This window comes from Falco biarmicus, chromosome 1 (genome assembly GCF_023638135.1).
Source record: "Falco biarmicus isolate bFalBia1 chromosome 1, bFalBia1.pri, whole genome shotgun sequence".
Lineage (NCBI taxonomy): Eukaryota > Metazoa > Chordata > Aves > Falconiformes > Falconidae > Falco > Falco biarmicus.
Window position 1 is genome coordinate 43,553,701 of NC_079288.1, and position 26,983 is coordinate 43,580,683.

Genomic DNA, 26,983 nt, shown 5'->3' on the forward strand with positions numbered 1-26,983 from the left:
CCACACTTAGCTTGGTGGATGGTGGCTTGGCATGCCATCTGATCTGCAGTCGATTTTTTCTGGTAAATGGCCTCTGGCGACTCCTGTGCTTCTAAAGGTCGTATGGGTAGAGAGGCAAATCTTATACCATTGCCTTTGCCACTGAAACACATTACTTTCTTGTATAGTCTGGTATTTAAATTATTTTTTCTTTTGCTAATTTGAAAGTTCTTATTTCCTATAATGCAAGTGTTTTTTATCTAACATAGGCAAAGTAATTTAAATTATTAATGGCACATTTAGCTTCTTAATATGCATGTAGTAGATAATTTGTGTCCTCAAATGCCAAATAGTTTATTTTCATCTTTTTAACTAGATGGAATGGATGTATATGTTAACTATTTATGCTGTTTGGTTTACTTTATTCTTTTGATAGGCTAATAACCCACTTTGCTGAGGTGTGCACAGCTTTAATTTCTATCATTAACTAGAACAACGTTAGAAAGAAAACAAATTGCAACACTGTTTGGGTGAGATAAATAATCCATTTTCCTCATCAGATCATTTACAAATGTGTGGTTTAATATTTAATCTGCTGATGTTTGTAATAGACTTAATGAACAGAACTAATACTTCAAATGTAATTTTTGCTAAGCACAATGCCTCTTAGTGTCCTGCAGCATAAGAATTTTTACAACACTATGCCACATTCTTATGTTAAAATGTAGTCCTAAACTCACACAGAGTAGAACAAACAAATGAAAGTGAGATCAGCTGCTCTTAAATAAAATGACTTGCAAAAGGATGTAGCTTAGCTTTTGAGCTCCATTTTATAATGACAGCTGTTTTATTACACCTTTTATTGACCGTGTGTTTGATCGATATAAAATGCTAATAATGTAACAAGATCACACAATGTTTTTCTGACTGGTACTTGTAAATTTTTCTGGAATACTATTTGTTAAACAAAGATTAAATGTGGCTATTAAGAACTGGCAGTAATGTTCCAGAAAGAGACCTTTATTTCTGCAGGTACTATTATGAAATAGGTACTGGGAAAGAATTGTTGAACTCTGTAAACTTAAAAAACCTGAGGTAGTGACAGAATAGCTATTACTTTAAACAGCCCAATTAGTAAAATTGCACTTGCCTTGGACTACATGACTACGAGATCCTCAGCAGCACAGAAAGCAAATAAAAATTGCGTTAATTCTTATGTAGCATCACTTCAGATAAAATAATATGAATTGCATCAATTACATGTCCTAATTGATACTGTTTGATTAAATCACCTAAACATGCATTGCAGAGATTATTACTTAATGTGTAGTGGTGTCGCTAGCCTGACTATTGTCAGTTTAAGGCTCTGAGTGTAAAACAACTTGAAATGATGCCAGACATAATTTAAGATTTAATTTTCTTTCTAAATTGCAGATTAGAAAATCAATGAGTGCCAGATTACTCCCACTGGTGATCGGGTATGCTCATAAAAAGTCTCTCTGACCACCTGTATGAGTTGATGTTCATTATAGCAGTAGAGAGGTCAAATATTTGACCTTAGGACAAGTGTTAGAAGGTTGCAGTGCTGCAGAATAACTACGTAAGGGTTAAACAAATGCTAAGAGCATATCCAAATATGACTTCTCTTCAGAAAGAAAGTTAAGCTGGTATTGATAAGCAGGACGATCAGCTGCATGATAGAATTTGAGCACCTCAGAAATTTGAGGTCAGCAGTTAATCTTGTGGTTGAAATAGCAACTTTTGGGATAGCAAAGATATTTCATGGGGTTTTCCAGGCAAGTTTGGTGGATCAGACCCCATAAAGAGCATAATTCTGCTGAGGTTTGAGGGGACTGGCACCCACATTTTCAGCTATAGGCTGTCATTCCTTTTGAAGCTAAGTCATAGTACAGCACAGAATGGAAAACATGTAAGTCTGGAAGGAGAGGAAACAAAAAAGCACTCCACTGTCCTGTAGTGGCTGGGGCATCTGGCTGAGAATGAGTAGTCCAGGTACTGCATATCTAAATATTGTTGAGTGTTGAATATAAAATTAACCTGAGAAAGACTCCTTATCCAGTCCCAGTTGAATGTCTTAACCACTAGATTTAAGAGTCACTAGTGTCATACTCCTCTTAGAAAAATGTAATTTTAAATTGTCATTGAAAATTATTCCAGACTTGTTCAGATGTTCAGATCTAGATTTAGATATTTGTTGCATATTGCCAGTTATGTATTTCAGTATTAAATCTAGATTTACATGATACTGAGATAAAGATTGCATTTGATCTAATCCTGGGATACACTTTGCTTATTTTTCGAGATCCATGGAAACAAACTCTGTGACAAGTTTTACACATAACTATTCGTACAAACTTAAAATGATCAATTAACAGCAACTCTTTTTTTTGGCAATTTTCCTGATCAAATAGTCTTTTGATGCTCATCCAAAGATGTAAGAGATTACAGTTTTCTCCTTGTGCAAATCACATGCCAGACTTCTGAAGGTAATGATGTTTTACCGATACGAACTGATGTGAGTTAAATGAGAATCAGGTAAATTGCTTAAACCCAGGTGATGAAAGAGTTCTCTTTTGAAAAACAAGGCCAAGTGATTTCTTTGTAAAACTAATGAAGTAATGATTTTGGAAGAGGAATCACTTCAGGAAAAAAATATTTAAACACATTAAGCTTTTTCTGTAGCCTGCTTAGTAGCTATAAAATAATGTAGAAACAGTATCAGTTGTGCAGAATATAAAATGAGGGTTTACTTTACCATTCCCCCACCCCCCAATCTTTTTTATATTTAACATCAGTAGAGAACCCAGGTCCAGAACAGGAAAGGTTGCTTTATTTGCTATGCCCCTCTATAACTTTATCTGTATCTAGACGTTTAGGAGAGAGATGATGTAAGAAGGAGAGACACTTCAAGGGTAATTTTTTAAGCATAGCTTACTCTTCTTATATACTGACTTTCTATGTAATTTTCCTTGTAGTTATTGGAATGTAAGGTTTGATATCTTACCCTTCCATATGGCCTTGTAAAATATAGACAAATAACGGTGGCGGCAGCCTCGGCTTGGCTGTAAACTCTATGGCCTATAAATGAAAAATTATTTCTCCAAGCAGTGATTTGTTGTATGTCACTTTTCTCCTCTCTTTTCCTGAGAGAAGTGGTAAGGATAGTTTCCCCAATAGAAAGTAAGAATAATAGAAGTAGAAGCTATGTCAGGCTCCCCCCTTTTATAGTTTATCCTTCATTTGAAAAGGGTAAAGCTCATATAACAGTCTTGCTGTCTTTATTGGATGAATTTCTAGTGAAAATCAAAAAGATTAGATCAAAGTAAAAAACCAACCCAAATAGTTATGTGAACATCAGAATGAAGCCTGTTTTTTGTAAAGACTTTGTTACAGTATTTGATTGTAATCGGTGCCTAAAAGGCTTTTTGTGTATCACTACACTAATATTGGTCAGTCTTGTGTTAGTGGAGTTTTTACGATGGCTTTGTGTACTTTAAGAGGGAGTGCATCATGGAAATTATTATATTTATCTCTTGAAGATCACCTCTTACTTTATTGTGGTCCACTGTAGATCACTAGCCACAATCCAGAAGAGGGGGAATTTAGCTGTAACTTCAAACCAAGCACAGAAAATCTTTTCCATGGTATAGTAGCTTTACTTTTGAGTATGATTTGGAAACAAGCAAAACACTAGCAATGACACTTAATTGCTAGTCCTTCCAGCCCCAAGCGACTGTGTTATGTCTACTTGACAAAGGCCTATTCCTTACTAACCCACCTGTAACTGTTTACTTCACAGACTAAATAGGCTCATCTGCATCTGACCACCTACAGCTGATGAACTATAAGCAGCTGTAACTAATTTGGACATTGACTAGCTCAGCCCTGCCCAGCCATGACTTCTGGAAGGTCAGTGGTTCAGGGCTGTTGCTAGGTGAGGGTTGGCAGCCTTTAAAATCTCAGGGAGAGCAAGCAGCTAGAAACGATTCCTCACTGATGGTGAGATTTTTCGCAGTTTTATTACTTACAAGAGGGCTAATTATCTTTTTCCTGTTTCCTGTAGTTGTTTTTCTAGAGAAGAGTTATTTATCTGTGTTTTAGAAAACTCTTTTGTCTCTTCTTTTTACTGGAAAACAAGCTTCAGACAGGTGAGGAAATGAGTGGTTATATACCAGTGAGACATTATTAGGGATGCAGTAGGTTGTTGTGCTTGTATTACAATGCTTGTAGTATGCTTATGGCAAAACATCAGTGATGGTGTGGCAATTTGTGTGATCTATCAGCACTTTACTGGCTTATTACAAAAACACTGGGCTTCCGAAGGTATCATGCAATTAGAACTACAGAGGGCTAACTGTGTCCTGGTACTTCTGACAGTCATGTATTTCATACTGTTTTTTATGTGCCTGAGCAATCAAAGTGAGACAATATTGAGTATATTTCACTGATGCTCAGACTACATCCCAAAGAAAGATCGTGAACATGCCATAGAGTTAATAATGCTGTTACTCCTGTGATCTGAAGGAGTTGAGTATTCTTGTTGATCTTCCCAATAAGGAAAAGAAATATTTTTCTATAATTTACCACCTATGGAACTTCATGGAGCTTTTACAAGCACTGTCAGACTGTTGGCTACATCATTTAAGTCTTTTTGGCGGGCTTCTGGAAATGCTAGATGTAAATCCTAACTTGTCCTAATCTCTTTTAAATGGCTGAAGGCTTTAGATAAATTGAGTTACAGTAATGTAACAAAGTACAGTCACTGCCTTTCCCATTCCTTATGATCAGTGTAACAAAACATACTTTAAATTTGTTTGTCATAAAGACTACTTTTTCTAAAATATCTGTAATAAGTCCAATTATGAGATTTTTCATAGCAATTATACATTCAGAAAATGGAGCCAATAAGAAATCGGAGAAATAAGAAAATGGAGCCTTTGTCTTTGGCCCTGTGAAAATACGTATTCAGTTTTGAAGTCAGTGGAAGTCTTCAAAGAAAGCAGGTGGTGTTGGCAGGAGTTTCTATCCTGAACAGCTCTTATATGTCGGCAAAGTAAAATAGATGGATTTCATCCTGTACTCTTTGTGTGCTGTAATTTCTTGTCCTAACTGCGGTGAAGAAGCTCTGCCCAGTTTAGCAGAAATAGGTTGCAAATTGGAAGATTTTATTGAGAAGGTAATACTAACCTTTGAAGACTTATTTGAAAAAAAGAGAGGCAAAGATACTAATGACATCTTACCTGTGGTAAGAAACATTGAATAAGGAAAACTTACAATCAGAGCAACTGTACAGGTGTTAGATTTACCCCAAGAAATACTTAAGTCTGTAAACCATGGTATTTTAGTGCTTATATTCACTTGTAACTTTCAAATAACTATGTGTGAGATTATGACAGTGATGCTGCCAGGTTAGTAAGACTCTGATAGCACTGTATTAATGTAATATATTACATTATGGTAAATCCTTGTAAACATGAAATTAAGTACTACTTGCAAACAACTGTCTGAAAGTAGTTAGCCTGTTTACCTGTTTAAGGTCATGTAGCAAAATTGGTGAAAAAATGAAAATGTAATCCAGTCTTCCTAATCTCTTGTCATTTGCTTTAATTACTAGAAAATATGTTCACATTGATAAAATATGTATCATTTTGGTTTTGGTTGTTGGTGGTATGAATAATTTTTCTTCCTTTTTTTTTTTTCCCCTAGGTCAAAAGTTCCTCTTTGTAACGCTGGCCAGTGGCAGATACATGAGTAGCAATGTATCTATTGGGCTATAATGCAGCTGTCTTCCCCCAAGGTTTTATATTCTCTCAGTTACAGCAACTTTAAAACTTTAAGACTACATTTAATAGTTTATTGGATTTGCATGGCCAAGTTTTGGTAGTGGGTGGCTTCTGTGAGAAGCAGCTAGATACAGGGGTCCTCAAACTTTTTAAACAGCAGGCTGGCAGGTGGATGAAGTGACAGGAAGTCATCTAGTCATCTGTGGCTGCTTGGCTTCTCCCCTCAACCCCTGGCGGGGGAGGAGGGGGGGGCGGGCGGGGCGTGGGGTTCTGTAAATACTGGGGGCCGGATTGAGGAACCTGGGGGGCTGTATCTGGCCTGCAGGCCATAGTTTGAGGACCCCTGAGCTACAAGCTTCCCCTATGTCCAGTAGAGCCAAATGTGAGCTGACTCCAAGATGGACCTGCTGCTGGGCAAGGCTGAGCCCATCAGGGACAGTGGCAGAGCCTCTAGGACAGCATATTTAAGAAGAGGAGGAAAAAATTCTGCACAACTGCAGCCAGAGAGGGGAGTGAGAATAGGTGAGAGGAACAGCTCTGCAGACACCCAGGTCAGTGCAGAAGAGGGCAGGGGCACTCCAGGTGCCAGAGCAGAGGTTCCCCTGCAGCCTGTGATGAAGACCATGGTGAGGCAGGCTGTCCTCCTCAGTTCACGGAGGTTCACAGTGGAGTGAATATCCATCTGCATCCCTGGGCACACATACACCCTTCACTCTCTCTTCTGTCTTCCCGGTGTGTTTCTGAGGCAATGACAAGAATTAAATATAGTAATTAAGAGGTATGTTGTGTGTTTATATGATAGCTTTAACTTTATTCTCGATTTCTTTTGTAATTTTTAAAAATAAGTTGCCTGCATATTCTATAGGGATAACCATGCTGTTTCCTCCCTTCTTGCTGATACTTTCTTCTAATTCCACATGTACCATTCTCTTTTTTTTTAGGTATAATTGTTAAATGTGATGTTAAGAGATGCTGATCTTGACTTCTATTTAACTTAGAAATGTGTTCTTTGACTTTGAAGAGAAAAATAATTACCTGAATCTTTGCATACTTTTCAAACTTAGACAAATGTTGCTTCTACCCCTATGCCTTGTCTTCTCTAGAATTTCTAAATTCCTTCTAGCCTTTTGGACTACTGGTGAGCCCTGAGCAGATGTTTTTTAAAATAATATAAATCTGTAATGACTCTAATATCTCTCTTTTGAGTGTAAGTGCTAGTGTCTGTCGGGATATATTTACTCTTGAAGTATCTTTTCCCCCATATTCATCTCTTTGCACTTTATTTGCTTACAGGCATCATACTACCGCTCACACTGGTCAGGGAAACATAGATAAAACCATATTTAGTTATGTTGATATAAAAATCTCTCATGAGACTTGGTCAGTCTAGCTGCAATCTTGTCTTGGAAGAATACCAGAAAAAAGTTGAACTTACAGTAATGAAATACATATTTTTTTAATGGGTTCGTTTTTGTGTTTGTAAAAATCTTTTCTCTCTCTTCAACTTTTGTAACAAAGTCAATCCAATGTAAAATCCTTTCTGAAATTTAGCTAGTCTTCTGTGTGGTATTGGTGCACATATAAAGCTAATTGGAGAAATGAGAATGTAGCACAAGAGATTAGGATTTGATATAACTAAGAAAATGTAAATTTTGCTCCTGACTGTGCTACGGTACTTGGTGATATAGCTATGTTTCTTCGTTTCCCATTCTGTGTAAAATTTCCATCTTCTTAAGATGAAGAAATAAGAATGCTGTTAAGTTCGTAAGCTGTACTGAGATGCTGAGGTAGAAAATGCTATAAATGGAATGCAAAGCGTTCATACTGAATGTAAATTATAGTAATGATCGTGACTCAGGGCATTTTCTGGGAGCATTAACTCCAAGATGTTTACTTTTGTTCATTAACCTCAGGAAAAACTAGTTGTTAATGACCTTAGGCACTGAGGTGCTCTCCAAGCTGTGTGTTTGCTGTCAGTAGACTCTGAGCTGGTAGCTGAGAATTCAGTCTGTTACGTTTTCAGAGTACTCTATTTTTGTGCTTTTATTACAGCATTATTGGGCATTTGCGTGGAGTTAATACCCTTATACATTAGATTGAATCAAAGTTTCAGAGAAAGTAATCGAGATTGTATTAGAACTAGAGGCTTCTGAGCCTAAATGGACCAGTAGACTACAGGCGAGGCCCTAGGAACCTTTGCAATAGGGGATTATTGTCTGGAGAGCAGCTGTTTTGCAGCAGCAGCAAAGGCAAGGCAGCTAGGTCTGTGATCAGAGAGCAGAAATCAATGAAATTTCAAGCAGCTTTTACCTGTAGTCACTGACCTAGTTGGAGCAAAAGTGACTTGAAAGGTGACAGCATTCAGTTTAGTGCTCCCCCAAAACATAGTGAACTGACAATAGCATTCAGAATAATGGCATTTCACTGGAAGTTTTAATATGCACTTTAGTTACTGTGTTGACCTTGAGTCTATGCATCCCTTAATGGTCTCATACAAGTTGAAACAGGATAGTGCAGGAGCAGGCTGGAAACTAGGACCATGCGTGGCAATAAGTTAGCTGAGGGGAATGTGCTCGGGCTTGTCTAGACAACAATCAACATGATGAGCTTGTCTAGACAGCAATTAACATGATAAGGCCTGTTTGCAGAGCACAGGGGAGCGGGAAACGGATGGCGCCAAAGTTGGCGCCAAGGAAAGGCAACACCTTGCTGTTAATTAGCCGCCAATCAGGGATTGCCTAGTATGCAAGGGTTAGCCTCAGGAACCAATTGGTTTAAGACGCGCAGCCTTTGAAAGTGTATATAAAGTTGTGCTCCTGTACAATAAACCGACATTTGCTTGCATCAAGCTGCGTCCCGTCTCCTCATTCGCCGCAGGATAGGTAATGCATAGACTACCATTTTGAAATAGCTGCAGATTTATATATATATATATAAGCAAAATCTTTTTCTGTACTGTTTACTACAAAAAAAAAAAAATGTTTTCATGTATCTGTGCATGTGAGTGCATGAATAACACCCTGGGTGACAGCCCAAATCATGAGAACACAAGCTGTGATGAGGAAGGGAATTTGCAGGTGCAAATATATGGTAGAATTAACATTGTTCAGCCCAAAGAAAGAATAGTCAGTGTTCTTCCTATACTTTCTAATGCATTTTATCTGGATGGCAGCTGTGGGAGGGCCTCCAGTTACACAACAACCACCTGTTTCCAGTAAGACTTCTGTTGACTGATGTTTAATTGATTATTTGAAAACTTTTTGTTTATGTATGACAGATTTTCTTCAGGAAATACTTCTGTCCTATGGGATTTTGTCCTGGGGAATAATAAAACCAACTAAGTTTGGAGGATAGAGGGTCAATCTAACTCATTGATGTTCTGGTTTGTGCTTTTTTAAGTTGGCTTGACAGTAATCTGTGTTGTCTGCTGCCTGAAGGAAATGACAGTTTGACTACTTCCTTTGCCTGTTTTCTATCAGCCAGCCTCCGTGTCAGCAGTAGTAGTCTTATTGTAGTCAATGTATGAAATCAGCAAAATTGGATTCCGAATTAATAGGTATACTTTCTTATACAGTAGGTTTAAATTTGGGTCTATATATAACTACTTATTTTGCTACACTTAATCTTCCATTCATAAATAGTTTATAAGGAGTCAATAAATTATTAAACTCTAATAGCATTAAAACATGGAAATAATACTAAAAATTGTAATAAGCGCTGTGCTGTTGGGTATTACCTATAAGCAAATAACAGAACCCATCATACATAATCATTTATCCTTCATTTAAAGTCTATCAGACTTACACTTTATAGATCAACCCTTAATATACAGTGTGATTTAAAGTATGTACAATTCAGTATGTAGACAAAAATATTTAAGAAAAACATTGCCAATATTTTGGTCAAGAACAATTTTCCAATAGCCAATAGAGATCCAGGAAGGGAAACAGAAAAATAAAAATATTTTCTGTGTTCTTCAAAACGGCATTTTCTTAGATAGTATAAGTTATCCCACTCTTTTTGAAAGCATATTAAGCAATATACCCAGTCAGCATTATTTAAAGGACTCTACTGACTCCATTCTTTTGAGATCTAGAAATAGAAAACTTTACAAACTGGAATTTCTTATTTTTCTTCCAATGCCTTTGTTTTACTGTTTCCTCATCTTCACATTTCTGTCTGTCATTTGTTTCAGTAGATGTCTATTCTAGTTTAATTTTAGAGGAGAAACTGTGTGAGTTTTAGATGTTGTATCAAGCCTCACAGAATAAATACAGCACTAGGGGTCACTAGCACTCCATCATTAACAAGCATCTGGTGAAAAACATGGTTGATTATTTTCTTTCATAGTAGCAAGCCTATTTTGCTGTGAAGTTTAGGAAAATTTGCATTGCCAAACACTCAGCTGTTTTAAGGTCTAATATATATATACAAGTAGACAGCATATGTGTTTTCAAAGATACTTTTATAAAAGATCACAAACTATTCAGAGTTACTATTTTTTGCGTATTTGAGTTTCTCATTCTTTCCAAATTCCTGGGCTGAGTTGTGTTTCTTTGTGTATTTCATGCTAACCTACAGTTGGGCTATGAATTACTATACTCATATTTCATTGGGTCTTGGGAAACTACGTACCTTTTAAATCTAACTCAGAGTAATCGGTATGTGGTACTAATAAATGATGTACCTGAGAGTGTTTCAGGACTCAGCTCCTTGGTTCTAGGAGATGTTGGGCACAGAACATGAACTGGTTCTCCAAAAAATTTCTAATCGCTGAAGAACTGGCCTCTACTCAAAATACTGTGTTACAAAAATATAACTAGTGTATAACTAATATAGGTCCATTTGTTAAGCATGAAAGTTGCAGTTTTAATCCTGTTTAATAAAATTGTTGTATTTTCAGTATTGTTTCTATTAAACTTGAAGGTCTAAATGATGAATTAAAAACATCTGTAGATAATCACTATCTGTAGTAGCTTATTAATTAAATATGGAAAAAAATCTTGGAATAGAATTTAACAGGGAAGATGGAAAAAATTTTTGTATATACCACATGCCAGGAGTGTTCTGATTAGAAGTTTTTTATTCAGTCTGTGTAAAAATAAGTGCTGCTTTTTTAAGGCAAAGATTTTATTTCTGGTTGATATTGAAAACACCATAGGTTTTGCAGGGATGATAGCGGAGTCCTATACCTTTTGAAAAGAAAGCACCACCAGCATATAGTAAAGGTCAGAAGTTCTTGGGTGCAGAGTGGATAGTGAGGCTTGTGGGTAATGGTTCTGCGTATCAGGTGTTGTTAGGTTGTGGAGATCCTTTTCTTGTGAACCAAGATGTTGATGTGCAAAGTTAGCATGGGTTCAAGAGGAGACCTACAAAAAGAAAAGTTGTTGAGGGTTTAAAAATACATAGATACCACCTCTGGCTCAGATACTGAAGGCTGAGAGAGCATTCAAGGGAGTTCCGTATTCTGGCCTTATTCTTACCTTCTCTCTTAAGCATCTGCTTTTGGCCACCACAGGAGACAGCATAGCAGGATACACAGGCCTTTCATCTGTCCTGTCCCTCTGTTCATTTTCATTTGATATAAACAAGGATATTTTTTTAAAAAAAGGAAGCTGGTAGTGCACGCAGGCAATTTTTATCATGTCCGTAGTGGTATCGAATGGGCTTTGCCCTCTTTGCTTTTAAGGCAGTATGTCAGCTTGTCCTTAGTTACATTTCAGAACAGTCACAGCAACATCCTCAGTTCTGTTATTTCATGTTATCTGCTCCGTCAAACCACTGTGTAATTACACCACTGAGAACGTTACCAGAGTTCAGAGTGGACACTTGCATGTTAACATTTACGCATATTCCAACCATATAGACCACTTCACCTGTTGTAATTTGGCAAGTACTGGTACTAATACATAGCATTTCACTGCTGTGGAGGCTTGAGTTCAACCCAATGAGAAAAAAACAAATTTTCTTTGTACCTATTAATTTTCTCATGATATATATAAAAATTTTCTTCCTATGGTGATTTTTTTCATACTGGTTTGTTTGTTTATTGAGTTTTATTCAAGCTGGCGTCTGTATCTTGCAAGATTTGGTCCTTATAAATCACTGCACTGTATTGTACTGTAAGTACAGCAACATGCAGACAAAGGACCTCTTAAAATCCTACCATCAGGTGAAGCAGGCTAATATATTAGTTCATTAATTCAAATAATAAAGCCCTCTTGGAAACACTTTTTGTCTGTTAGAATGCTGCTGACTTGACTGATAACAGCCTAGCTCTGTTCCAATAAGGTTCTTTGTCATTTTTAGAACTAAGCTATTTTTGAGTTTTCATTGGAAACAAGTAAAGGAGGGTAAAAACCCGACTGACATAGTCTGCTTTTTCAGCTATTGTGAACTGACAGCATGCCCAGCAACATAAAGTAGCCTGATAGAAATACTGTTCACTACCAAGGTTAGCCTTTGATCATTAAAAAGATAGGCACTCCAAGGGGTATTATCATTGACAGCAGAACTACAAGCTGTCAAATAGATTTGTATTTCAGCCTGGTGAAGATTTTGAACTAGATCTGCTTTTCTTATACAACAGAAGCAGTATAAGCAAACGAAGTGATTATATTTTTTATTTTCCTATGTGGTATGAGTGAGCAGGTGAGAGAATTGGTTTTGAACAAGTCAACAAGGATTTAATGCTTCACTCTGCTGTCACAGAAGAAAAATCTAAGTGCTAGTTAATGTCAAAAGAGATTAAGATCCAGAAATTAAATTGAAATTGAAGAGCATGACTCAGCTTGGTCTTTGCAGCATCTCCCATTATCTGTTTGGATTTTCATATTATTTATGTGGGAGTATCACACAAAGACTTCAGCTGCTGGCTGTGACTCAGCTGCCCAAGATGTAGTGTAGTGTACACATGCGACAGGAGGAAGTCCCTTCCCCAAAGACTCTGCATTACCTAAACAGAGAGAAAAGATGGCAGACAGATGTGATGAAGAAATGAGTGACAGAAACATAAAATAACAGTGTAACAACTTCTGTTTTGCCTTATGAATGGCATTCACAGTACACTTGCTGTGTCACAACTACTAAATATTTTGGAGACAACACATTAAACTGTATAAAATTGCTGGGAGGTCAAACTGAGCATGCTGATTCCATTTCATCTTCTGAATCTGTGATTCTAACTGCTCCTTATTTTGGATGTTGTGCAGTAACAAACCTAGATAATCCATTTCAGTGCCCTCTGTGCAATCTTCAAGCAGTGTGGGGAGAGAAAAATAGGAGTGAAAATCTCTCTAAAAATCAGTGGTAAAGTATGCACTGACTTTGACAGTGCTCAGCTAATTTGGAGAACAATGTGTAACTGCTCAGTTTAAAAGACTCTGTAATCTGCCCTGCTGTTCCAGGTCTGTGGTCACAGAGAGAATTGGCTTTCAGAATGAATTGTTTGCTTTCAGATCACTGGACACATTCTGTATTTCTGTGTGTGTGTGTATATATACATGGAAGTGTAGAATATTGGGCAGAGGAACATTTTTGCTAGACCAGTTGGCTACTTTTCTGTAGTCTGCTGTTCTTTGCTGTGTCAGTAGGGCTTCTGCCAGACTTGGACTTCTAGCCTGTTAATGAGGGAACATTACTGTCTCCACATTTTTGTTTGAAAAATGTTTTTTGAATTGATAAAACTGCTTAACACATAATGTAGATTATTTATATATTATTTGATATATCTCATTGAAGATGAAACAAGATGTCTCAGGTAACGATGAATTTTCTCATTAACTTGCTGTATGCAGATTAATCAGTTTTCTACCTTTACAGTTAGCTATAGGTTGTGTGAATGCTGGTCTCTTCATTGTCCCTTGTGTTTTCCTAAAGCCAGTTCTTCCTTCACAATTAGTTGTATTAACTACCCAGACAAAATGGGATGTACTTGCCAAAATAACATATTGCTTGTCAAACAGGAAGATGTTTTCTCATTACTGAGTAGTATGGATTGATGTGATTTTCTTGGAGAGTTAGATAGCTAGGCTAGAGTTTGACAGGTGAAGTGTTGTCACCTGGAGTCATAGGAAGGAACTAGAATTGGGACACCCATTCTGCAGAGTGAAATTTGGGAAGTGGCCTAACCATCAACTATCACTTCAGTAAAATACCTACTAAACCAAAGAGAAGATTATTTCTGTGCAGGGCACACTCAGTGAGTACACTTACTCATTTCTGAAGGGACTGGAATCAACGGTTTATTTGTAAGTCAGTTGACTTTGTGAGAAGGCTTGAGACCCAAAGCTGATTCATGTGGATAACAGGATAGTGCAAGAGGACGAGGATGTTGACAAAATATTATGTGTACCTACTAAAAGTAAAATGTCTGCAGAGTGCTTTGGAGCAAAAAGGCTGTTGATACATAAAAATTAACAATTAGTTATTGACCTTTCAGAGTGACTAAAAACATTAAGGAAAAAATAATAGCCTAAATTAATTTTTTTGTTGTTGTTTTCACAAGACCAAACTTGGAAATTATTCTGTTCAGTGAGTAGCATCACTTTGGACTGCTATAAATGATATTGGGTTCCCTACTTCCCATATTTTTGCTGGAAAATTAAATGCTTCCAAGTCTTCTGTTTCAATAGTGGTGTTGGAAAATACAAAAAGAAGAAGGGAAAGAACTAATCTTGCAAATACAATTCAACTGGCATTAAAACTCCCTCTCACTCTGCAATTCTGTAACTGTTTCTTCTGTTCTTTCAGTCTAGTTACCCTGGGTGCCTGATATGTGCAAAACATCTCCAAACATTGCACAAAATAACTGGAAGTAAAAACCAGGTGGAGTCAGAAAGTAAAGAGAAGAGAAACAAGTTTTTTTTAGTATTCAAATAATTTTTTTTCTTAAAATTAAAGTTTGTAATAAAACCCCTCACAACTTTATCTGGAGAGAAAGCTCTTTTTTCCTTGAACTTTTCACACTTTTTTGTAGAATATAGGAAGCTTCTCCTTATCCATCAGAATAAAGATTAACCGGTACAGTATGCTGGTGTATTTCACCCTGCTACTGAACAAAGCTGGGCATTGACTTCCTCCTCCAGATGATGATTGTTTTCTCTTGGATAGGTGTTGTAACATCTTGGACTAGGTGTTGTAATCTACTTCCTATGTTGGACAACATATTACACATCCTGTCAATAACATCTTTTAAATCTTCTTTCAGATAGCAGATGTTCTGAGATGGTGCACTTCTGTTTCAGATATACTGCCATTTCTAGATGTATGGGGTTCGTTTCAGGTCTGGGGAACCTCTCTGGGACTGATAGTACTTCTCAAACTGATGTGAACTTCTAAAATGAGTTCACAGCATCACACAGAATACAGCCTTTTTTCATTGCATAGTGGTTCACCTGTTTCTCAGTGTTGGCAAACAGAAAGCATAGAGTTTGCAAGTCTGTTTTGATAGATCTATTTTAAAGCTTGAGCATTGTGGATGTTAGTATAAGAAGAATGTTTTTATTGCTCCCAAACATGTACTTGATGAAGGAACAAAGTGGCTGGAAGTTCTTGTAGTTTGTGTGTGTTTGTTTGGTGCATTTGCTTTGTTTTGTTTGGGCTGAGGTAAATTGTGTTTTGTTGCAGTTTTATCTGCCAAGGGTAATACAAATCTCTCCAGTAAGCTTGACCAAAGGGTTGGGTCAGTGGAATGGTTCTCACATTGGTACCTTCTGTAATGGAAAACAAGTCGTTGGTTATTTTTCCACAGCACTTTTTATACCAAGATACCTACTATTTATATCAAATATAGGTTTTTCCTGTGCTTTTTGCAATACTTATGTAGTATTTTACTACAGGCTTCACGTGATTTCCCTATTCTGGCTGTGCCGCACTCCGTTTGGCACACGACTGTTTCAGTGGCTTAGGGAGAGCTGAATACGTGCTACGTTTGGAGGAGGGAAGGAGCCAAAACCTAATCACATGCAGCATGTACACATGCCAAAGCGGCGTGCTTTGTCGCTTCTGGCAGCCGGAGGGATGCGGTTTGTTCGGGCGCTGGGAGAAGCGAGGCTTGTGCCCGGCCCGGCGGCTCTGGCCGAGCACCCCGGCCGCTGGCCCGTGGAGCCGTGCCGGCGCGGCAGAGCGGCAGTGTCCGTCCGCGGCGCGGGGCCATCCGTGCAGGCAGGGCTGGCTGGGCTGGCTGTAGCGGCCCGGCGCCGCCCTCTGCCCGGGCCCGCGGAGCCACCGCTCCCCTCCCTGCCGAGGGCGAGCCGCCGCCGGACGGCAGCCCCCGGGAGTGGCGGTGCTCGCCTTCCCCTGCGCCCAGCCGCGGCCGGGGGGCCGGGCGGTCCCGCCCCGCTCCGCGCCCCGCTGCCCGGCGATTGGGGCTGCCTGGTGCGAGGCGGGGCTTGGATCGCGTGCTTATTTATTTATTTGTTTCCCTCCTCATTTTGTTATTTTTCGCGACATCTCCCGGCTTAAATCTCAGTCTCCCTGTCAACAGCAACCGCGGCACGCGTAGGATGGGCCGGGGCCGGAGGAGGCGAGCGGGCGGGTGGGCCGGCGCCGGCGCCCCGGTGCGGCATCCGCTGGGGCGGCAGGTGCCCGCCGGCCGCGGCCGCTGCGCCCGTCGGCCCCGGGAGCAGTAAGCACATCTGTGACAATGACCTTCTGGAGGGAGCCGCGCTCGCCCCTTGCCTCTCGTGCAGAAAGTCAAACAAGTCAATGAGGATATTGGGAACTTAAAAAGAAAAAAGCGCAACAACAACAAAAGCCCTGTCTTTGTGTCTGGATGATTTCAGGGTTACTCGCATCACCTAAAGGAAAACTTTGATGGCTGGGGAGCCAACGTGCTTTTCCACCGGGATGCGGACACTGGCTTTGTGAAGCGTGGGCACGAGTGGACATGCAGGTCTCCACCTGAGGAGCCAGCGGTGTGTGGAGCCCCCCTGCCCAGTGTACCAGACCTTTCAGCTCGGGGCTATTCTGGGGTAGAGGATTGCTTGCCTGTCTCAGTCAGCTGAGGCCGGGGGGTGCGATTTTAAGCAGAACTGTTTCCTATCTTATTTATTGAGAGGAGAGGGTTTTTCTTTCACAGCATCATATGTTTTGAAGAAAGGAGGGAGGAAAGAGGGTGGTTAAAGCTAAAGAAGTCCTCTCTCTGAAGGAAATGCCTCTTGCACTCCCCAGATGACCTTTTCTGAAAATGCAGCCTCTCCAGCTGCTCGATTTTGATTTTGACTACAAGGTGTGTGTAACTGAGCCCTAACTTTTCCACACACCCTAATATGTGTGCTTCTGGGATTAGCAATATGGGACATCTGTTTTCACCTCTCCTCTTGAGCCTGGCAGCAGTTTTTTCCAAAGGTAAGTATCAGTCTCTTCTGTTGTACTGCATGTTGTTTCTTGTTTATTTTGCATACATAACCTCTGTGTCCCCTGTCTCAGTAATGCCTTGATTGTCAATACCCACAGTTCGTGACTGAAAGACATGGGAGGGAGTCATGTGCTAGTCAAAAACAAAGATATCATGATTGGAAATCCTGAGTAGCAGGATTTTTTTTATTGGTCCACTACGACAGTCTACCCATTTACTGAGGATTTGTTGCCTGTCATATTGTACTTTTGATGATGTAGTAGATGCTGGTAACTCAGCTTTGGATTACAAAGGGTTTGCAGTGTGGAAATTTGAAATCTTCAGAGGTACAAGCTATTGGAATTAGCAGCCCCACTGTTACCTTCTGGGTAATGTTCCAAATTAAAAATCTTGTATATCAGACTGGCTGGCAATGTTTTATTGGACCAGAGGAATACATGCTTACTGAAATGTTTAAAAGCTTTGATGAGAGCCTGAACTAGGTGTATGATATTCTGCGTGCTAAATAGAATGTGAATGTCCTGACAGCATGACTTCAGAGAACTCAGTGATACCTTCTTGTTGCCCTCGAGTGTGTTTACAGTAAGAATCAGAAAACGTATAGATAATGCACACATTTTTGTGTGCATTTAAATTCTCCTTTGAACTTAGTTCTCATCAGTGGCATCAGCCGAAATGTGAATGTTTTTTTGCAGTATTTAATTTAGATGATTCCAACCTATTCCTGTGGAATGTAAATTTGGAGAAACACACATTTCTACTGAGAAGACATTGTGCTTCAACAGCTATATTTTGGCAGAAACCCAAAATTATTGTTCACATGTGATTAGTCTTCAGAGAGGAATAATAGTGTATGCATTTAATCAGCGATTTTGCAAACCTTTTGGTAGAGTTGTGCTTATAAACATGAATATTTTATAAAAGGTATTATTTATTCTTAACATCTTTTTATAATTTCTAATACCAGCACTATTCTTTTTTCCTCTAAGAGTTATTTTCACCAATTACTTTTTATCCAGAACTGAACTTACAGGGAACCACCAGAGAAATACATAGCTGAGTATTTTGCCCTCCATCAGTATTAGATTTACTTTTCATTTTTTCCTTAGAACAGGTTAAGAAAGGAAGTAACAAAATTATAAACCTCTTCAAATGCAGTGCCTACATAACTACAGTTTTAAAGCCCCAATTGGAAATGCATTAGCAGCAGGGATTGGAAGTCCGAGTCTTTTCAAAAGATTGCTTCATTCACGTTGCACACCAGAAGCTTTTGATTTTCCAGCAAGGTTGTAAAGTATGTTTTTTATGATAAGCAGTATCAGTACTTTGGATAGGCTAACGATGTAGTAAGAATATTCACTTTTTAGTTTCCTGGGTTTTGGTGTTTCAGTTTACAGCCTTAACACTAACGTAGTGTTTGACTGAGATTGCAGCTTATTCCAAGGTTGGAGTCTAAGTGACATTTCAGTCCTACAGAGTACAGTGTTTGTCTTACTGCTAGCTCAGCAATTATAATGTTCATACGCAGTTTTATTCTTAAATATTACTTACATTTGCTTTGAAAAATAAACGTAGGCAGAAAACTGGACTTAGAAAGGAGGTCTCTTAGGTGGGAAAAAATGCTATAAAAATTTATAAGTGAGATTTTTCTGTGTGTTGTGATTTTGAAGTCTTATTAAATCTGGTATGCCTTGAAACCAGATACGTGAGATCACATGTAGAATTACTGGTATTGTCTGTGCTATTTATTTTGCACTTCAGCTATCCATGTACTACTGCGTGATTGCTGGGACTCGTTGCTGGTTAGTAATACAGATATCTATCTGTAATGTTACTGTCTGTTTCCATACTTGGTAACAGATTCCATCTGTACCACTATGCCTTAGAGCACTCTGAAAAGACCAGAGTGTTCCAGAGATTTACAGTATAAACTTGACAGTGTAAAAGGTTGATTCTCCCCACCCTCGCCCTGTAAGAACACAAAAATAAACAAACAAGCAAAAAAAATAGTTAATTACTACTACAGGCATGTTTCTTTGATGCCTTTGTTGTTAATAGAAAAACCCTTTCATTTATGACATCATGACAAAGTTTTGCTAAAGAGACAGAAAATCTTTTAATGTGCAACAGCAATCAGCTGTCTGTATAGGTCTGTTGCTGATTACTCAGAACCATGGCAACACACCTTTTTACTGCACAGGTTCCAAATCATTCAGGTAATAATGTTGAAGACTTGAGAATACTATTGTGGTTTTGCTTTGCTTTTATTTTGTAAGTGTGGAAAATAGCCTCAGCCTGAGAAATGAAATGTTGTTTTCAATAATGAGCTTCAATTTCTGATTTGTCACTGATGATATAATCCATGTATTATAATATATTGTCAGTCTAATTATGTATGTGTGTATACATATATATATAGAGAGAGAGAGAGACACAAAGGATGGAGATTATAAGGCTATGTAAATGTGATTACGGGGGCATTTGCATTTCACAGCTGTACCTTCAGCTAATTTTCTTGAGTCGGTCTTAGGGAGTCAGTTCTTACCCTCAGTCAGTTCAGCATTTTGCTATTTGGTATCAACGGTAAAAAAAATATAAAAATCTTCAGGAATCTTCAATTGAAAAGTAACCAAGTCCAGCTGACATTAATGAAAACACAGACTAGTACAACAGGCACAATAATATGGACATTCTGTTCACTTGTTTAAGGGGAAAGCGTCTCATCAGTTTTGTTGATGTAGAATAAAAACTTTAATACTTAGACACCAGGTTCCATTCTTGGTTTAAGTCTATAATGAACTGAACATCTTCTCTAAGACTCTAAACAATATTAGGATGTATATTGTGAGACTTCAGATTGAGGATCCTTTTACGTTATAATAAACGCCCTGATTTCATTAATTTCAAATTTCAGGTCTAACTTGTCAGTAAACAAAATAAGTGAGTATTTTAGTGACTTTTTCTGCCTGCGTTCTGCTGAGCATTCAGTGTTCTTTGTCATCCCAGGCTGAAATCTTCCTACAGTCACTTTCTAATGAGATCTCAGGCCACATACCTGCTGTTTTGATTTTCTTTTCCCCTCAGTTTTATAAATGTGGAGGCTTGGCAACTGTGTTAGGCAGGATTTCCTTGTACACGCCTAAGAGCATTCCCCATAGGCCAGAGATGCAGATAATACATTTGCAGTGATGCCAGTCTGGTATTATAGGAAAGTGCATGTGTGGAGATCTCTCAGAAACTAAAGTCCCAAACTTTTATATTGCTTACGTTATAGGAGATAAGTATCTGGATATTTGGATTTAAATTGCTTCTGTTTCCTTTGGAATTTCCACATTAATCTTTGGACTGTTTTGATTTTCATTGAATATTATACTGTAGATTTTTTTTGTCTCATTATGGACAAACTCGATCTTTGGCTTTTTCTAGGAAATTTTACTGATTCCTTGACGGTACTTAGTATCAGAATATATCATTCTGTCCACATTGCTCAAATACTTCACTTATGATTTTAGTGGGTTATATCTTTGTGAACTATAGTTGTATAGGAAGCTACTTCACTTTAATCTCACTTGTGCATCCACTGGCTTCAGTGGGGGTAGTGGTGTGCAAAGAACTGTGCAGCTGAGTTTGTTAGTTATATTCCATCTTCCACAAGGCTGTGGGCCATTTCTGAAGACCTTTTTGTTCAGATCTGCCACTGACATTGAAGCGCACTGTGGACTATATGTAAGTAGAATGTAAGTAGATATATGGAAAATCAAAAGCTGAGGAGTGCAACAGACTGTGTTTCAGCACTACTTACTTTGGGCTTCATTACTCTGGAACATGGGTAGTTTTATTTGTAATGGAAAACAGTGCTGTATATGGTGTCAAAAATGAAGATTATTTTATTTAAGATACACATTTGTTTTTTCCCCTTCCTTCTTGGTGGTGACTAGGCAGTTCAGGGTTGAATTTCGTTTCGTGTTGGCAGATTTTGATTGTGATAATGAGGGACGCGTTCTTTTTCTCAAAGCAACAGTGCTGACATTACTTGTAGACAGACTCATCATAGGCATCTGTTGCTCTAGCTGTACGATTGGTATGTACAGAAAATTTACTGCATTCTGGTTTCAGATGACCGATGCTTAGGTGGACATAAAGTACAGGTGTGGTCAGTAGGAGATTTTTGTATAAGCTTTGCCTATATGCATAAACCCAAAAAGTTTTCTTAAAAACTGAAAAAGTAAAGGAAATCTTTCTACTTTAAGGTTCAAGACATTCCCATAAAACTGATGTTTTTGTACTTGTCCCAGCTGCATTGAACTTAGAGTTGTTTGAGACATTATACAAGGGAAGGAGAAACTAACTTGCAGTATTTTGTTCTTGCTGTGTTTCTAGCCACAGTGTACTTCTGGGAGAAGCCCCATTCTGATCTCTTTTCTTTCAGTAAAAACAATAAAATCAGGCAAAACTAAAAAACTACAGCTAGACCCATGTTTTATTTTTCAGCTGCAATACTGGCTTAATGTGATTTTGCTTTCTAATACTTCCCTGTAACGTCATTTTTTACTTCTGTCTTTTCTTTTATTAGTTCCATAGGACTGACAGGCTCTGTGACACCAACCAATGTTTTAGATATTAATAAAAGCAGCTTTATTCAATAAAGATCAATTTTATATAATAAAAGAGAGAATCAGAAGATAATCTGATTTTTCATGCTGCATTCGCATTAAATAAAACCTCCTGAGGTTGTTGTGGATGCTAAGTCTAGTGGCAGTCTGTCACTGGTCCTAGGATATATAAACATGACTCCATACAGATTGATTGCAGAGAAGCTCAAGAGGCGGCTGAGATTCATTGCAGGTTTGGCTTATGAAGTGTTACATTAAATTACTTGATTTTTAGCAGTCTTTGCCTACTGCATTATTAATGGCAGTTCAAAATGAAGTGGATTTTAAATAGTTCAGAGACATTTAGATAACGCTAATTATTATGAGCAGATTTAAAGTACACGTTTGAGCATGTTAGGCTACTTCACCCTCCTCCATGGGGGGAAAATTAACTGTAGAATGAGGACTGGGTTCTTCATGTCCTTGATTGCTTCTTTTATTAAATAGACTTAATTCCAGTGTAATGTGTTAGTCTGATGGCCCCACAAAATTAATGGATTGAGTATCTATAACCTCCAAAGAGGTACAGCCTATGTAGTATCTCTGTAAGCTTCTACTATAGTAGTGTGACTTAAGCTTGACCTAGAGGATGATTTACTTCTAGGTCTGTAATATGAAATGTTATATCCATCTATTGATCCACAGTGGGTGTGATCCAGAGCCCATTACATTCAGTATCATTGCCTTTAGTAAGCTTTAATTCAGAGTGTAGACAGAGTTTTCTGGAGTGGTATTTTTTCAGCCTGTGGCCCACACACCAGTGGTGATTCATAGAACATCTGATCAGGGTTGTGAAACCAGTGGCAGAAACCTTATGCATGCAAGCTAGGAAAAAAACAAGGGGAGGAAATAGAAGTAACAAGACAGCTTTCAGAGTTCATCCCAATTTGTGTTTTTAAACAAAGACCTTTGTGACGATACTGTGTAAAACAGTCCGGATTTCTTTCAAAAAGTTAGATGCCTTTTGTCCTTAAAAGGGTTGAGGAAAAACCACTGTAGTGGGACTAACTGTGGTAACGTAAAGTATTTCTCTGAAGTGTTTGATATCGCCTCAGTACTTCAGACACAATCACCGATGCTGTGAGTGTTTCTAATCCACTGCAGCACAGGTTCACTTAAATCAACATTGAGTAGTGGTTCAGTGAAACATCGTAGTAGTCGTCTGCCAGTTGCTTAAATGGCATCTGCAGTGTAGGGTCAATTAACTTCCTGAAAGGCTTTTGCTGTACTTGCAGACCATGTTTGTCTGTTCTTACACCCTCAGTTTTGTTTTTTTAATTAATGTTTCCAGAAACGTTTCTGGATGGAGTTTTCTGTGTTGCAGATGATTGTCTCCTTGAAAGTTGCTCAGCAAAATGCATACATTTTTGTTTCATGTATGAACCATGTAGAAATGGTTGGTAGTGCATGTATCTATGCTGATGCAGCGTTTGCACAAATTTAAAAATAGAAGGCCTCTTCCCTCCTCCTATAGTCACTTCACCTTCTCACAGTCCTAGCTCTGTTTTTAAAGTAAATTTGAATTGATTTGATATGTTTACTTATTTGGGGGTTTATTTGTAAATCAAGACTTGTCATGGTGCTGTATTGGATGGTTTGGATAAGGCGTTCCAGACATTTTCTATGGTAATGGTTAGTAACCACCTCTTGGCCTTTATTTATTCAGTTTTATACTCACTTGCTTTTCTGCTAATGATGTCTTTTAATAGCTGCTCTTCTCCTTGGTGGAACACATTGGGCCTCATTAGTTTGCAGTTTTGCAGCTAGAGCAAGCAAAATACATCCACATGTAAAAATGACCATGTAGGCTGTAAAACTTGAGAAGGGTGAAGGATATTGAATACATAGATCCTATAAAAAGAGGAAAATAAAAGAATTGGCTAGTTACATACAAAGAAGTTGCAGGGGCAATAATGATGAGCACACCAAGCAGAAGTATGGAAAGATGCTGACACACTCTTTATTCTTGATGTATACAACTTTATGAAACAGACTAAGCAACAGGAGAAGCATTCTCTCTAGCTGAACCAGGATGCTCTGCAGCATGCCTTTTTATCTCTTTGCTTTCAAGGTAGGCAGGCTGTTGAGCAGACAGTCTGCAGACCTCTTGCTGAGGAACCAGGCAGATGTCCAGATATTCATACAGATGAGGCTGCATGTTTTGCATGCTAAGAAAATCATACAAGTCAGAGTTTAGTCTCATCTAATGCTAAATGATCTCAGAACATTGAATTGTATTGGCCTTTAACATCACTTCCTGGCTTTTTATTTATTTTATATATTATTATATATTTTTATATATTGTATACATATTATATATTTTATATATTTTTACAAGTGTACATTTTATGTCTTCAGTATACATTATGTAAATGCATTTTACAAGAGGAGGAATCCAAAACTGGCAGAGATAACTAGCCAATATGTATCTGAATTTCCCACCTATAAGAAGGGCAGGAAGGGAGGATACAGGGAACTACAGACCTGTCAGCCTGACCTTGGTGCTAGGGAGGTTATAGAGCAGATCAATCTGAGTGCCATCATGCAGTATGTGCAAGACAACCAGGGGATCAGGCGCAGCCAGCATGGGTTTATGAAAGGCGGGTCCTGCTTGGCAAATCTGATCTCCTTCTATGAGAAGATGACCCACCTAGTGGATGAGGGAAAGGCTGTGGGTGATGTCTACCTGGACCTTAGCAAAGCCTTTGGCACCATCTCCCACAGCATTCTCCCGGCGAACCTGGCTGCTCGCGGCTGTGATGGGTGTGCTGTATGCTGGCTAAAAAGCTGGCTGGACAGCCGAGCCCAAAGAGCAGTGGTGACTGGAGTTACATCCCGCTGGTGGCCGGGCACACGTGGTGTTCCCCAGGGCTCGGTGCTGGGGTCAGTTCTGTTTATGATCTGGACAAGGGGATCGAGGGCACCCTCAGTCAGTTTGCAGACGACACCAAGCTGGCGGGGAGTGTTGATCTGCTGGAGGGGAGGAGGCTCTGCAGAGGATTCTGGTCAGGCTGGGCTGATGGGCCAAGGCCAACTGTATGAAGTTCAGGGTTCCGTGCTGGGTCCTGCACCTGGGTCACAACAACCCCATGCAACACTACAGGCTTGGGATGGAGTGGCTGGAAAGCTGCCTGGCTGAAAAGGGCCTGGGGGTGCTGGTTGAGGGCTGGCTGAACGTGAGCCAGCGGTGTGCCCAGGTGGCCAAGGAGGCCAACAGCATCCTGGCTTGTGTCCAAAATAGTGTGGCCAGCAGGACTGGGGCAGTGATCGTCCCCTTCTGCTTGGCACTGGTGGGTCTGCACCTTAAATCCTGGGTTCGGTTTTGGGCCCCTCACTTCAAGAGGGATGTTGAGGTGCTGGATGAGTCCAGACAAGGGGGATGGACCTGGGGAAGCGTCTGGAGCACAAGTCTGATGAGAAGCAGCTGATGGATCCAGGGGTGTTTAGGCTGGAGAGCAGGAGGCTCAGGGGAGGCCTTATCTGCTCTCTCCAGCTGCCTGACAGGAGGCTGCAGACGGGGGGTGGGGGTGGGGGTGGTGGTGGGGGGGTGGGTGGTCTCTTCTCCCAGGTAACAAGTAGCAAAACAAGAGGAAAAAGCCTCAAGTTACACCAGGGAGGTTTAGACTGGGTATTAGGAAGGTTGTCAGGCATTGGAACAGGCTGCCCAGGGAGGTGGTGGAACTACCATCCCTGGAGGTTACTTAAAAGATGTGTAGGTGTGGCACTCAGGGACGTGGTTTAGTGGTGGGCTTGGCAGTGCTGGGTTAACGGTTGGACTTAATGATCTCAAAGGTCTTTTCCAGCCTAAATGGTTCTATGAATATTAATCCAGTCCATAATATAATATAAGAAAGAAAACAATATCACTTAGTCTTCAATCCACTCACTTAACAAAGATCCTGGATTCGCAGATAATTATATCCTCTATTTTATACTGAGACATGGTGAGCCGTTCCCTTTGTTTTCAAGAAAACTAAATAGTGGTGATTTGCACATGCCTACATTGAAATACCCGTATTTATCCTTCAGAGTTTTGCACCTCTGTCTTAATGTAATCAGTCTTGATTGGTTAATTGTAATTTGGTAGTGGACATTGAGTAGTTACTTTTGTTGTCTGTGCATGGCAAATTACGACGTTGCTTTTGGTAATATAGGATGTATTATTAGGTTTTCCTGGTATGAAGGAGATCTTGGTGGTGTTTCAGTGGATTGTGTGTTAATCTACTCTTGAAGGAACTGTTCAGCTCTGCAAAACTTTCCAGTTTAATGTGTAAAACAGCTATGTATCAGCAGTTATCCTCCTGTCACCTTTAGCATATTTTCAGACATAAATGTAGGATCTAGTTTCCTCGTGTTCACAAGCCTATAGCTCTTGAGCTGAGGAAGGGTATCTTTGTGGTCAACGGTATGGGACTGCGGGCAGAATTGAACAATCGTCATTTCTGTCCAGTGGAGGACAGAGGTGCATACACACTCTGTAAGTTTATCATCTAACTTTGTTGTTCTATAAGCAGCGTACAATGAATATTTTTAGAGTTTTCACTAATCTAGCCCATTTACACTAATATTCATTGTGTCTATTTTGTTTCGGATCTATTTAACTCAGATCATAGGATCTATGTAATTCAGTGGTAGGTACTTTGTTAGATGTTAAGCTTGCCTACAGAATTAAGCTCATATGAAAACACTAGAAAAGCTTGGTGTAGCTTCTGTAGAAGAGAATGGAAAAGGAACGTATGCAAAAGGAGTGTCTCATTATCTACCTGTGTGCTACTGCACATCTAATATATGACTAATCGACATTTTTCGTTTTTTAAAACTGTAGGGGCAAGTTCACAATTTCCAGATGTCTCTAATGAATTTCTTTATACCCATTCTCAGAAATCCTACTGAGATTTACTGAAATGTCAACTACTTAGCAATCCTGTAAATCAGGGCATGAAAAGATGGGGTTACAAAATTTAGTGGACAATTTTCAAATCTTATTTTAGTTTTTCTGAGTTATGGTATCCCCCTTAATGACAGAGTAATTACACCTTCAGTGACTAACAATAAAAGCAGTGTATTACTTTTTAAAGCTTGAGATGATGCTTTTCATAGATCTTTCCTTGTTTATTCAGGGTTTATCAGTTAAGGTTCTCTTATTCCATAGTCTTTTCCATATTATTGGGCAAACAGTTGCAAGACTA

General features: G+C 39.1%; 1 protein-coding gene across 3 annotated transcripts in view; it reads left to right on the forward strand.

The window, feature by feature from the left end:
• The first annotated feature begins 16,239 nt into the window (after window positions 1-16,239).
• TMEM132D (transmembrane protein 132D) overlaps window positions 16,240-26,983 on the forward strand; it is a 260,656-nt gene continuing 249,912 nt past the window's right edge. For all 3 annotated transcript variants that reach the window (XR_008819574.1, XR_008819576.1, XM_056325404.1), the window contains exon 1: window positions 16,240-17,132. Coding sequence is in view for 1 of the 3 variants with exons in the window: in XM_056325404.1 (XP_056181379.1) it covers window positions 17,054-17,132 (79 nt within the window). In the remaining 2 variants the exon portion in view is untranslated. The remainder of the gene's footprint in view (window positions 17,133-26,983) is intronic.